Source organism: Rhincodon typus, chromosome 14 (assembly GCF_021869965.1).
Source record: "Rhincodon typus isolate 14 chromosome 14, sRhiTyp1.1, whole genome shotgun sequence".
NCBI lineage: Eukaryota > Metazoa > Chordata > Chondrichthyes > Orectolobiformes > Rhincodontidae > Rhincodon > Rhincodon typus.
This window is the reverse complement of record NC_063345.1, coordinates 31,753,202-31,768,123: the sequence shown is the minus strand read 5'-3', so window position 1 is coordinate 31,768,123 and position 14,922 is coordinate 31,753,202. Positions and strand designations below refer to the sequence as shown.

The window sequence follows — 14,922 nt, the reverse complement described above, 5'->3', positions numbered from 1 at the left end:
AGTAGGCTGTTGATACATTGGTGGGAAGAAGGGGGAGGGTGGCTACATTTAGACACTGGGAGATGGGATTTGGATCATGGGTGGTGAGAGGAGTCTGATCATGAGAGAAGGGGATCCAATCACAAGTAGGTGCTTGTGGGACTTGTCCACTCAAGGGCAGAAGGGTCCAAATACAGAATAAGTCCAGTCGTAGGGAAGACTGTACCACGGCGGGAGCAAGTATAAGGGGTCTGTTAGCACTGCTGTAATGGCACTTACCTGTTGAATCTGGCCCTTCTCACATTATTCCAGCTTTCAATTTTACCGATCTCTGGGAAGCTAAAATTCACAAGCAACAAATCTAAATCTTGGTTAACTTTGAAGCACATTGTCTTTTGAAAATATATAAATAACGACCAGCCTTTGGCGAGAAGATTTCTATTAAAACTGAAAATAAATACATTGCCCATTGTCCTTCTCAAGCTAGGGTTTTAAAATTTCCTCTAAGGCCTTTTCTATTTCTTTGATGAATTTGTGCTGAACTGACTAATTGATTTGACAATGTTCCAACGACAAAAATCCTGTGGCTAAAGTCAGATATTTCTCTTGAAGTAATTTTATTCTCAGAAAATTATCCACTGTTCCACAAATTCTTCTGCCCTTCACCAGTTAGTTTACCAAATTCACATGTCCTATTGTGATCCTTAAATTACATTACATAAAGAACAATCTATCCCTCTCATGCATCACATTTTGTTCTTTGAGCTTTTTTTTTTATTATACCCAATGCCAAATTCTTCTCTTCTTTAAGGTCAGATGATGATGAACATCTGATGTTTCTTTCCACTAACATGACGGAAAATAGATGCCATTCAACTTTAGAATTCTCATCCGGTTTGAAACTTCTTCATAATCCAAAACTGAGTTAAAGAAAAGAATAATTTTATTTAAGTTTAACATAACATTATGTGTTAAATCATTCAGCAACTTTGGATCTGCCAACAAATTCCATCCGTAGATCTGACTGTAGTAATCTGCCTCATAGTGGTTGGCTGATTGATACTTTGTCATATACTGATGGTTAAGAGAATGTCTCCATGTTCCATACTCAAATTAATTTTAAACATTGATATTTACTGAAACATTGGCTCATTATATATATTCAAATTATATCATTACACGCAATTGTTTCAGTAGCATTTGAATAGAGAAAAGATAGGTGATAGCCTAATATTTTAACAAATCAGCTACCCCAGTAAAGTTCACTTGTATTTTTCTTTCCAGAAGAAAACTGTAAAACATTTTGCTGCTCCTCATTTTCAGAGGTCCATAGTTTTGACCCAGAATGTGGTTAGGTTTGGGAATATTTAACTTAGGAAGGCCTCACCACTGCTTCATTCAACCATAGCACCTCACAACCCCTTTGTTAGTAAGCAAAAGGGAAGGCTATGCCTCATACATGAGAGAAAACCAACTTAGCAGGGTCACTTGAACATAGTGCTGAGTTCAAACAGAACTCATTTTCACGATAGTGTGGACTTTAAACCACAATTGTGTGAATCATGAATATTTAGAATAGCTGTAAGCATACATGAAGGGTGGACAAAATCTATAGAACTGTCATGATGTGATATTTCCTAAATGCCAAGCCATTTAAAACAAAATGAAAGAAAAACAGGCTGCCTGCATCAGGATGAGTTGAAAAAAACTCTGTTCTAGCTGTTACAATTGTTATTTGTAACTTTTTCCTCAGGGCTTATCTTTATGTAATAATGAATGCTTGGCTGCTTTCCACAAGCCATAACTATATCAGCAGGCAATCCTAAGATCACTGTTTGATTAATGACTCAAAAGCCATATAGTTATCCTTGACTTGAGGTAATGAATAGTCATTTGATTTTATAGGTGATTAGGCAATTGGGGACACGTAACAGTTTGAATGGATTTTCATGAATATTTTTAAACAGAGTAAGAACTGTACATAAATATTTAGACCTCTATTGTACTTCAACACAGCTCAACATGGTGGAAATTGGGTAAGCTGTCATGGAGATTGTAAGGGCAAAGTTGGTGGGTGGGTTAACATGAGTTTTCATAGATGTGTTATGGCATCTGTAAGGATAAGTGGGGGAAATGGGTTAGCATTCAGTTTGCACGTGGGGAGTGATTAAGGGCCAGGATTTTAAGAAAACAGCAGGGATGAATTCTCGGAGAATCGAAATGGGCCTTTTAAACAGGCTATATCAGCACTCTGCAATTTGCATAGCCAACTTTGGCCTCAATTCAGGGGCTATGGGACTAACTGAATCCCGCACCCTGTCCATGTCCAGAGCAAAGATTGTGGTATTTGGTCAAGGTTCTGCTGAGGTGACTGCTGTGAACTGGCAAATGCCCTGACTTGGGAGCAGAAATCTGGTATTTACTTCGATCAAATCATCTCAGATCATCTGCTTTAAGATTGGATTGCAATGTGCAAAGTGTACATTTAGAGCTGTTCTTGTGGCAGATTTTAGGACTTCACCTCTGAGCCTTGTCAACCAGGGAACAGCCAGTCATGAGCAGCCTTCATTTGTTTTAGCATGGCATCCTAAAACCTTTTATCACGCCACTACTATTTCTACCATCAAATCCTCCTCAAAACCTCTCTCTTGTGATATGTTTTTGATCACCTTTGGTAACTCTTTTCCTAACATTAATTTGCATCCATTCCTCCCCATCCCGTTATTCATTTTTGCAAAACAACTTTGTAACATTTGCTGTATTAGGTGGGTTTTATAAAAACAAATTACTGTTGCTGAATTGTTTGCTCTCAGAGGTCAGCAGTAGAAACAGCAAGAAACCTCATCTCTCCTGAGTTAAAGAAAAGATGTAAATTAAGTCATATCCTCACATCTGATTGCCAAGTTAAAATCTTCCTGGAATATGTGAGTAAAAATGTCAGATAAGAAATGATTCAGGCACAGCTGTACTGCCTTCCAAAGTTAAAAAACATACACATGAAAATAATGTACTTGGATAATGTACTGCAGAGCTGCCCATTGCTCATAGAAGCATATTCCAGTGAGGGAACTAGTGGACTGAAGTTTACAAGCTGCTATTGTTGGCAAAAGAGGTGGTGACCCCTTAATTTAGGGCATTTTATCATTGGCCTACCTACCCTGCCATGACTTTACAGGTAGCAGGGGAGTTCTTGGGTTTTACACACACCTGTGGCCAAAATCAGGTTCTTAAATGGAAGATAGTAACCAGTTTAGGGCCTCGTGTGGACCAATCCAGTAGATGTCAGGAGGGGCATGAACAAAAAGTGTGGTTTGGCAGATTTTTTTCTGCAGGGTGTTGGCCAGTGCCAATCAGAGCACCCTCCCCACTCGTCCAACCCCACCCCACCACAGTTTTGCCTCCTAACATCCAACACGCCTGACCCCTATTATTAGGACCTTCAAACATGTCTCCGGTGTGATCCCAGACTTAATTGGGTCTGAGGACATTCCCATTTCCTCTTCCTTCTGAGCTTGCTGCAATACTGGCAGTGCCCACTGATCCTGGTATGGCAAATAGCAGCTGGTCTGCAATTGGCCAGTGGTTCTGTGAAGTGCTACGTGCACCCAGTGTGGGCTGAAGCTGCTCCTCATACTAATTAAAGGGCCATCACCCGAACAATTAGAGTGGATTTAGCTGGTCAAGAAGAGGCAACATGGAACCCAAAATTTATATTGAGGTTTGGGGTATTAACCCCTTGCTGCATAAGGGGAAATTTGTCAGGGAAATTAACTTGTTCTATCCTGGACTTCTACAGATATACTCACTGCCAGAGACACGTTATTTTTATTTTATTCTTAAAAAATATTCTTAAATATTTATTGGAAGCAAAATGGATCCCTTGATGCAAATAAGTGTTTTGATTATTTTGATATGCATAAAATATGTTGTAAGCTGCCTGAATAACTATATCTTATGTGTGAAACACATAAAATAACTGTTTGAACTGCCTGATGCTTATATTGTACATTAATTATCCTTTAAAGAGCTCTTACCCATAAAGAACTAAATTTAAATTCATCTGGTGATCTAATGTCAGTCCTGTAATCAGCCTTACATATGCACAATAAGTATAATGTACATTCCAACAGTATTGTGTGCGTATGTAGCAAAATTGAAATGTGTAATTCATTGATGGTGCAGTTTACATTAAACTGTCCTCTGACTATAAAATGCATCAATCTCAGTACCCATGCAGCCTGTGGAATGTACTGCACATGCTCAGTAGCACTGCAGAGTTCCCAGCAGTTGAAGCTCAGAATGAGCTTTCAGCCATCATTCGTTGTTCAGAAATTCTTGCCTTTATTTGGCAAATGGCTATGCAAACCTTCTCTCCATCCTAAAAGTTACAACTGAAAAGTCTAAACAGTTGCATTGATATATTATTCTGTAATTAATTGTTGTCAGTTTGGCTTAGTCTACAAGAGCATTAGTGGAATATTCTTGCTTCTGATCTGTTTACAGAAGCCAGAATTTATTCAACCTAAAAGCAGGTTCAGACCCTCACTGTCACTGATTTGATGCTGTACTGACGCAAAGGGAAACTGCACGAGCCATTATTGGTAATCACTTAACTTTTACAACTTCTGGCATATTACCTAAATATTTTTAATTAAAAAAAAAAACTGGTTCAAAATTTGCTCTCAAAGTATGCTACCAAGAAAAAAAGTTTAGCCTTGTATAACTAATAGTATGCCTGCAAATGAAAGGCATGTTGCCTCATTAGTGCACTTCACCCATTTTTCTTTATAATTGCAAATGTTGTTCTTTCCTTCCTGCTCTTTCTGTCCTGAATCCATTGACCCTTGTTGGGGCTTGATTTCATATGCATAAGCCATCCTCTGGTATTTTGCTCAAGGGGCTATTATTCATATAAATATATTCTTACATATGACTATTTATGTATTGGAAAAAGAAACTGTTTCTAATGGCTAAAAGGTTGATAAACAGAGGGCACAGATATCAGGTGACTGGTAAAAGAACCAGAGATAACATGAAGAAAAACATTTTCAAACAATGAATGCTTAGTATTTAAAATGTGCTGTCTGATGGAATAAGTTTCAATAGAATAGAATCAAAGAATTACAGAATCTATACAGTGCAGGTATAGGCCATTTGGCTCATCGAGTCTACACCATCCCTCTGAAGAGCATCCCACCCAGACCCACCCCCTCAACTACCCTATCGCCGTAACCCAAATGAAATTTTTATCCCATGGCCAATCCACCTAATCTGCACATCCTTGGGCACTACAGAACACTCTAACATGGCCAATCCATCTAACCTGCACATCTTTGAGCAGTAGCTTGCAAAAGGGAATTGGATAAATGTTTGAAAGATTGAGAAAAAGGATACAAAGAGAGAGCAAAGAAGTGGAGCTGACTGGCTTACTCTTGAAAACTGTGATGCCGACATGATAGGCCGAATGGCATTATTTTCTGTGGTCCTATTCACCAGCAAACAGTTCAATTCCAACCTCCTGATCATATCAGCATCACAAACTCACACATGATCAGAATCCACTGGAAAAAAAGCATAAAAACATGGCATGTTTTCTTCTTCCCCTGTCCAACCATTACACCTCAACTGCTGCTGGAGATGAAAGCTATTAACCCTCCGTAGAGAGTTCAAATCTGAGACCGACTGCTTTACTAGGATTATATTTTAACAAGATAAGATGTATTGGTGCTGCTACTACACAGTTTGTGCTTCAAAACATGATGGTAGTGCAACCAAAGTAATGTGCATGGTTGAAGCACAAAATTAAACTTGGTTTCCAATTATTCCGATTTTCATAAGGACTTAAAATTAGATGCCCAAAGCTCAACCAGAGACAGATAGGAGCCTCAATAATAAATGCAAATCAGGGTGATATGACTGAGTTATGACTCCCAACACAACTTTTGTCTCTGTCAATGATGCTACAACCATTTACTGATGCTGCCCAAAAGTCAAAGATTGTACTAATGAAGACAGCCATTTCCAATCATGTTAAAAGATGAGCAGCTCTTCGGTAAAACTGTTGAAAGTTTTTGAGATATTGGGAAATAATTTGTTGCATTAGAGATATTGTTTCTTTAATGATTTCAAAATGCTTATAATTGTGTAGCATATTTTGAATCCTTAAGTGCTCTGAGGCTTGCAATCAGTTTTTGAGTTCTAGATGCCCTTAATATACGCTTAGTTTAAAGTTTTTCGAAAGTAGTATAGAATATAGTGCTTGAAAATAAAAATAAGCAGCAATTCTGGCTAAGAGGGAGAAATAGTTACAGGGCAGCATCAGGTTTGTATTTATTTTTTTCTCATGGGATTTATGAAATGTTAAAATGGCCAGAATTTATTGCCCATTTCCCAAGCAGATCCATCGGTCTTCCTCTCAATTATCAGATCACCAGTAAGATGATGGAAGATGTCATCAACAGTGCTATCAAGCAGCATGTGCTCAGCAATAATCTGCTCACTGACATACAGTTTGGGTGCCACCATGACCACTCAAATTCTGCCCTCAGTACATTGAAACATAGGAACAGTGCCTCGAGCATTCAATGAGATCATAGCTGATCTGTTACCTAGCTCCATATGTCTGCCTTTGGCCCATACTTCTTAATATCTCTGCTTAATAAAAATTCATATCTTTCAGATTTAAAATTAAGAACTGATCCAGCAACCACTGGTGTTTATGGAAGAGGGTTCCAAACATCTATGTGTGTAGAAATGCTTCTTAGCATTTGTCCTGTACGGTCTGGACCTAATTCTCAGAATATGCCCCTAGTTCTAGAATCCCCAATCAATAGAAAAAGTATACTCTGTCTTAATATCTTGAAGACTTTGATCAGATCATCCTTAAGATTCTAAATACTAGAGAAAACAGGCCTAATTTGTATAATATCTCATCATAACCTAACCAGTGATGTCCAGGTATCATTCTTGTAGACCTACATTGTTCTCCCTCCCAAGCCAATATATCCTTCCAAAGGTGTGGTGCCCACATATGCTCACAGCACTCCAAGAGGGGTCTAACCAGGGTTTTGTATAACTGCAGTTTAACTTCTGTGTTCTTATACTCCTGCCCTCTAGGTATAAAGGTCAGAATTCCATTAGCTTTCTTGATTATTTTCTGCAACTGCTCATGACGGTTTTAAGATCTATTCACCAGAATTGCCAAGTCTTTTTGTAATCCATATTTAACTTCATACCATTGAGAAAGTACTCTTGGTTCAGACAAAATACAAACAAAAGACCAGATTTCCAAAGTTGAGGTGAGAGTGACTGCCCTTAACATCAAGACCTCATCTGACTGAATGTGTCATTGAGGAGCTCTAGCAAAACTAGAATCAATTAGAATCGGGGGAAAGCTCTCTACTGTTTGTTGTTATACCTGCCACATAGGAAGATGGTCGTGGTTGTTGAAGGCCAGTCATCTCAGTTCCAGGGCATCTCTGCAGGAGTTCTTCAGGGTAGTGTCTTAGGTCCATCTTCAATGGCCTTCAATGACCTTCCCTCCATCATAAGGTCAGAAGTGGGGATGTTTGTCAATGATTGCATAACATTCAGCACCATTCATGACACTGCAGATACTGAAGCAGTCCATTTCTAAATGCAGCAAGATTTGGACTACTTCCAGGCTTGGGCTAAAAAGTGGCAAGTAACATTTGCACCACACAAATGCCAGTTAACGACCTTCTTCAACTACATAAAATCTAACTATAGTCCCTTGACTTTCAATAACATTACGTCAGTGTTCTGTCTAAGCTGCATTCCTATGATCTGTGCATGGTGATTGGTATGTTGAGACCATTCACTTCATTGACTTCAAGTTCCAAAGTTTCTGCTGTACATGGCCCTTGGAGGTCCACACAGAAGAAGAATAAATTAGTGGAAACACTGGTTACCATCACTGAATCCCCCACTATCAACATCCTGGAGGTTACCATTGATGAGAAACTCAACTGGACTAGTCATATAAATACAGTGGTTACAAAAGTGGGTCAAAGGCTAGGAAACCTGCTGCGAGTAAGTCATCACCTGACTCCCCAAAGCATGTCCACCATCTACTAGGCACATCAGGATTCTGATGGAACACACGCCAATTAAGAAGCTTGACACCATCCAGGACAAAGCTACCTGTTTGATTGGTGCCACATCTACAAATAGTCACTTCCTCCACCACCGATGCTCAGAAACAGCAGTGTGTACCAACTACAAACTGTTCTACTGAAATTCACCAAATGTCCTTGGACAGCACCTTCCAAACCCACAAACACTTCCTCTAGAAAGACAAGGGCAGCACATACATGGAAACACCATCGCCTGCAAGATCCCCCCCAAGACAAACACCATCCTGACTTGAAAATATATCACCATTCCATAGTCACTGGGTCAAAATTCTGGAACTCCTTCCTGGCATTGTGGGTCGACCTACAGCATAAAAAACCGCAGCAGTTCAGGAATGCAGCTCACCACCATCTTCTCAAGAGCGACTAGCGGAGGGCAATAAATGCTGGACCAGCCAGCAACACTCACAGCCCTTGAACAAATAAAAACAAATTTTGGAGAGCTGCCTTCTCAAACCACTGTGGTCTGTGTGGTGCAGGTACATCGCAGTGTTGTTAGAGAGAACATTTCAGAGTTTTGGTTCAGTGACTATGAAGAACTGGTAAAATATTTTCAGATTAGAATGGTGCGTGGCTAGGAGGGGTTACAGGTTATGGTGTTCCCATGCAGCTCGATACTGTGCCTGCTGATCAGAATAGAAAGATAGTGCAATGGTGGAAGCTAACTTGAAGACAGCCACAGGAGGCATAGGAGGGAGAATTGATAAAGGATTGCTATCCTGAACAATTGAGGCAGGAAAACATAGGTGCTGGCAAATCTTATCTTGGCAGCCCTGATCAGGTCATCTCATTTTTTCTTGCACTGCAATTAAGCTCCATGAACAATGCTGATGTCATCGACATGATTTGCCACCACTTTCTTGACATCTGTTGCCCACCTAAAAGGGAGAAGACGTCATTTCTATTGACAAATTGATCAATCAGCCCTTTCACCATTACAAGAAAAGCCTTCAAGCTAATGGTCAGAGTCAACTTGCTTGCTTTTTATAATCTTGCTGTCCGCTACCCACCACCATAACAGTCAGCTTCCTTTAAAGATTGGTGGGACACCTTTACTCAACAGGCAATTGCCAGGCTTTTTACATTCCAAATCCGTAAGCTAAAGATGGGGCATTTGCACTTATCCCCACTCACTGGTCATTTGATTTACACTGGAGATGGTAATTCCTCTATCAAACCCATCAGTTGCCTGTCACGTTCTGGTCAGAGTTGAAATGGATGTATTCCATGAGTGTACATATCCTTTGGAAGTTTAAAGACGATGATGCGTGTGAGGTAATTATCCATATGACATAACCTTGTCAGTGAGGACCAGATGGGATAGTACAAGTGCTACATTCTAAAACTGTCGCTGTGGCTGTTGTGCCACACTCAGAATGAAGGAGACATTTAACCTTTGCCAATCTCTCAACCCAATAGATGTTTTAAAAGAGACTTTCAAAATAACTTTGATAAATGTGCTGTAATTTATGTTAACCCAGTGGCAATTTGAATCCATCCGGTAAATGTGTTGAGTAGAAGTGCATTCTAGAGGATTTCAATGTGACAGGAAGGAAATGTGTTCCATAGATCATATCAGGATCTGCACCAAGCATGAATAGAACTGGTTAAAGCAAAACATTTCAATGTTCCACCATTTTTAAAATTTGAGAAGCCTAGGTTGATTAAGATTATTTAACTCAGACCCTTTCAGAATTCACGTATGATTATTACATCACAAAATTCAACTCACCCTCCATCTGACTACATTACAATCACCCACTGATGCTCTATTTTAAGAAACATCAATTGTTTCTCTGATTTGCCTTGAAACAAAACTAAGCAATCCTATTAACATCTCTGTAACCTTCTACTCCCCTTCTCAACAAATATCAATTCATTTCCATTTAAAGGTTGCAGTTGAATCTGCATCAATCATATTCTTTAAAAATTAGATTTTCATATTAATTTCTGAAGATGAATAAACGAGAATTTCATTTGTGTAATGTTTTCATGATCACTGGACATTTCAAAGTGCGTTACAGCCAAATAAGTACTTTTGAAGAGTAGTCACTGGGGAAATGTATTAAACACTAAGCAGCGTTACATGTTGAATTTCACATATAGATATGTGTGAATACTGAGCGTTGATTCATTGAAAATGGCTCATAAAATAGCCTAATCTTGGTTTTTCACTCTTCTTGTGGGCAAGTGCTTGCACTCCCTTGATTACTGCTACTATAACCTGTTTAAATCCAACGTTCATCATATATCAAATCACAGATCCCCAGTCGTGTAGAATTTCTAAGAGTTGCCCTCAAATAAAATGGCAGTTAGGACTACAGCCCTAAAAAAATCTTAGGCAGAAATACAGCAATTTACAATTGTCACGTACTTAGCATGTAACAAAACAGTCCAAGGCATTTTGGAAAGGAACCAGTTGACTGAATTTTAGCAAAAATCAACAAAGTGCCAATTTTAAGAAGCTTTCTGGAGGATTTCTCTCTGTGAGTTCACGTCAGTTATCATGTGCAATTCTCGGCTGCTCACCTGAGTCAGTATGCATCACTCCTCCATGTGCTGCTGTCATGCTATCTTGTGTCCAGCTGCTGTGAAAATGCCCACTGGTTCTGGGATTTTTCAGTGTTCATCCCACAGGTGTGCACGATATCAAATGCTGGCAGCCTGGTCAGAACCAGCCACTCGGGTCAGTGTGCCATCTACCGTCTAGGGGAATGTGCAGCAATGCCACAGGAAAGTTCATGGCCTTCTGTGTTCTGCAAGGATAAATGCCACAATCGTCTCTCTGCTACCTTACACTCACTAACACTGGCATTGCACCTACATCTTACCAAGGTTCATGATCTACAACTCTCACTATTGCATGCAGCATCTTCTGTCAATAGCTCTCACCCAACTCACTCCCCAAAACTACTAACCCTTCCTGCCCTCTGCACTGCCTACTCACTCACCCAGGGCACCTCACCAACTTTCCTGGTTGACAAAGTACCAGCACCAGCACCATGGCAGATCATAGTCTTTGACTATTCATTGCTGCCAAACATGGCAAGCTGCCTGGGCTACCTGTCTGTGGTAAAAGGCAAAGCAGAGATGCTGTCAGCATTCAAAACCAGAGATGCACCCTAAGAAAGGTGCTGGTGGGTTCCAAAGTGCAGTATTCAAGTGCTAAACTCCGTTAAAAGTGACTCCAAATATGTCCCAATGATGTGGTACTTCTGGTGTTTTGCCAATGCCAACCTTTGTGAATTACCCCTGCTGCATGCCCTGAACTGCCCTGGGAATTTTGACCAATTTGGATATCTGGATGGAAACCAGTGAGTTGCAGCTGGCAGATATTCCCAACACAGGCTTTCACGTTAGGAATTGATGACGTCTAGACTCTCTACACTGCCTGAGGTTAAATTATGTAATAGTGAGATGTTTAAGTATGCAATAGACTTTCATTCTTTGTGAGTAATATTCTCGTCTCGTCATTAAAACATTGGGTGGAAAATTGGACTTTTTCTTCTCGATATCAAGAACCTAACTTTTTCACACCTGCCAGATAATACCAACTAATTTACCACTGCCCAGAGATAGTAAGAACTGCAAATGCTGGAGTCAGAGACAACACAGTGTGGAGCTGGAGGAACACAGTAGGCCAGTCAGGCCCATATCTGAAGAAGAGTTCCGACCCGAAATGTCAACTTTCCTCTGATGCTGCCTGACCTGCTATGTTCCTCCAGCTCCACACTGTGTTACCACGGCCCACGTTGTTCAGGGTCTGAGAAGATACCGCTGACTGAGAAGGTCAGAAGTTAGAATGGCATATCACATTTTCTTGATGTACAACTTGAGTACAGCCAAAATTCTTAAGACGCATTTTTATAATTAGTTCAATTCACTTTCTTACAATTTAGATTTTTTTGTGTGACAACTTGCTCTTCTCCTCAGAGATGGATTGATTTCCCCTACGTCTCCTGACAGCAAGTCGCTTGTTCGAGCCTTCAGCAGCCCCACGACGGCCTTTATCATGGACGAGCGAGTCCAGCTGACAACAGGATTACAGACACAGGAGCGGCACCTCTTCCTCTTTAGCGATGTCTTGGTGATTACAAAATCAAAGTAAGCATTTCATGCGTGCTATTTCGAACTGACACCATCCCAAATTGCATGTTTTGCTTGAAATAAGTTGCTGTACAGTTATTATTTGTTGAACTTTCTACCATATGGTAAATTTTGATGGGCTTTTCATTTGAATTCAGTCTTTATTACATGGCTATCTCAAGGTGATCTATCGTTGATGAACATATAGTTAATGGGATGTAAGCTCTAGAATGACTAGCATATATTTCCTATTTCTTACTAACCTTAAGACTATGGGAATGTCAAATGTAAAAGGAGGAGGAGGACATTTGTCCCCTTAAATCAGTCCCAACAACATCATAGCTGATCTATCCCAAGCCTCAATTCCTCTTTCATGTCAGCTCCGTATAGCCCTCAACTCCCTGATATTTCAAAAATCTATCAACCTCCTCTTTAAATACTTTCAGTGATCTTTCACATCTCTCTGGGATAGAAAATTCTAGACATTTGCTACCCTCTGGGAGAAGAAACACCTTTGCATTTCATTTTAAATACTTGTCCCCATATTCTGTAACTGTGTCCCCTAGTTTGAGATTCCTCATTAATGGAAACATTTTTTCAATATTTACCTTGTCAAGCCCCCGCAGAATTTTGTATGTTTCTATATGAACACCCCTCATTCTTGTAAACTGTAAAGAATAGGGCCTAATCTATTTAGTCATTCTTGATAAGTCAACCCCTTCATCCAGCCACCAATGCCTCCTCCACTATCTCTGCTGCCACTTCTTTTTAAACTCTGGCAACAGCCATCGGGTCCTGGTGAGTGTCTACCTTTAGTCCCATTAGTTTGACAAAATCTTTGGTCTTCATAATAGAGACTATTGCAAGATCTTTCCCTGGCTGAAGATATTCCTTCTTATCTCAGTTCTAAAGTGTTGTCCCTTCAGTCTGAGACTGTGCCCTTAGCCCTATTCTCTCCTACTAGTGAAAATATCTTCTCCATGTCCACTCTAATAAAGCCCTCAGTATTTTGTAAGTTTCAATGAGACACCCCTCATCCTTTGAAACACCATCAACTACAGACCCAGAGTCCTCAAACGCTCCTCATATGATAAGCCCTTCATCCCCGGGATCAGTCTTATAAATCTCCTTTGAACCCCATCCAAAACCATCACATCCTTACTTAGATACAGGGCCCAAAAATGCTCACAATATTCCAAACACACTCTGATGAGAGCCCTATACAGCCTCAACAGTACACCTCTGCTCTTGTATTAGATGATATGGAGGTGCCGCTGTTAGACTGGGATGGACAAGGTCAGAAATCACATGATACCTAGTTACAGTCTAACAAGTTTATTTGAAAACACAGGCTTTCGGAGCCCCGCTCCTTCTTCAGGTATTAGTGAGAGCGGTAGTATCGGACACAGAATTTATAATTAAAAGATCAAAGGTTCACATCACTGATGAGGATGTATTAAACAAACCTAAGGTGCTGTTAAATCTTTAATCAGTGGGGAAGTTTTAATTGATTAATACATATATATAAATTCCCGAATTTTCAACATCACCTGCCCATCCCCTATCTTTGTGTCATCTGCAAATTTCGCAACAGTGCCTCAGTTCCTTCATCCAGATTGTTAATGTATAATGTAAATAGTTGTCCCAACATTGCCCGCTGAGGAACTCCACTAGTCACTGGTTGCCATCCTGAAAAAGATCCCTTTATCCCCACTCTCTGCCTTCTGCCAGTTTGCCAATCCTCTATCTGTGCCAGCACCTTGCCGTAACACCTTGCCTGTTATCTTATTCAGCAGCCTCATGTGCAGCACCTTGTCAAAGGCCTTCTGGAAATCCAAATAGATCATGTCCACTGGCTGTCCTTTGTCTTACTTGCTTGTTACCTCCTCAAAGAATTGCAGCAGAGTAAGGGCAGCATGGTGGCTCAGTGGTTAGCACTGCTGCCTCACAGAGCCAAGGACCTCGGTTGGATTCCACCCTCAGGCGACTGTCTGTGTAGAGTTTGCACATTCTCCCCATGTCTGCGTGGGTTTCCTCCGGGTGCTCCGGTTTCCTCTCACAGTCCAAAGATGTGCAGGGTAGGTGGATTGGCCATGCTAAATTGCCCGTAGTGTTCAGGGATGTGTAGATTATGTGGGTTATAGGTAGATGGGTCTGGGTGGGATGCTCTGTGGGTTGGGAAGGACTTGTTGGGCCGAAGGACCGGTTTCCACACTGTAGGGATTCTATTATTTGACAGGCATGACCTCCCCTTGATGAATCCTTGCTGACTCAGCTGTATTTTACCATGCACTTTCAAGTACTCTGCAATTTTATGCTTAATAAAAGGTCTTTAAAATCTTACCCACAACCAAGATCAGGCTAACTGGCCTATAGCTTCCTATCTTCTGCCTCCATCCCTTCTTAAACAGGGGTGCTATATTAACCATTTTCCAGTCCTCTGGGATCCTCCCTGACTTCAGTGATTCCTGAAAGATCACCACCAATATTTCTACCAACTCCCCAGTTATCTCCTTCAGAACTCTGGGGTGTAGTCTGTCTGGTCCAGGTGATTTATCCACTTTCAGACTTTTCAGCTTCCCCAACAACTTCTCCTAAATGATGGCTACTACATCCATCTCTGCATTTTCACTCTCTCGCTTAGCAACTTGCTTATCTTTGAGATGTTTATCATTTACCCAACTTGAAGACTGATGCAAAATAT

General features: G+C 40.5%; 1 protein-coding gene across 3 annotated transcripts in view; it reads left to right on the top strand.

Annotated features, from left to right (window-relative positions):
- The window catches only part of arhgap20b (Rho GTPase activating protein 20b), a 111,240-nt gene that overhangs the window by 42,887 nt on the left and 53,431 nt on the right, over positions 1-14,922 (top strand). For all 3 annotated transcript variants that reach the window (XM_020531300.2, XM_048605490.1, XM_048605492.1), the window contains exon 3: positions 12,066-12,236. In XM_020531300.2, coding sequence (XP_020386889.1) covers positions 12,066-12,236 — 171 coding nt within the window. The remainder of the gene's footprint in view (positions 1-12,065; positions 12,237-14,922) is intronic.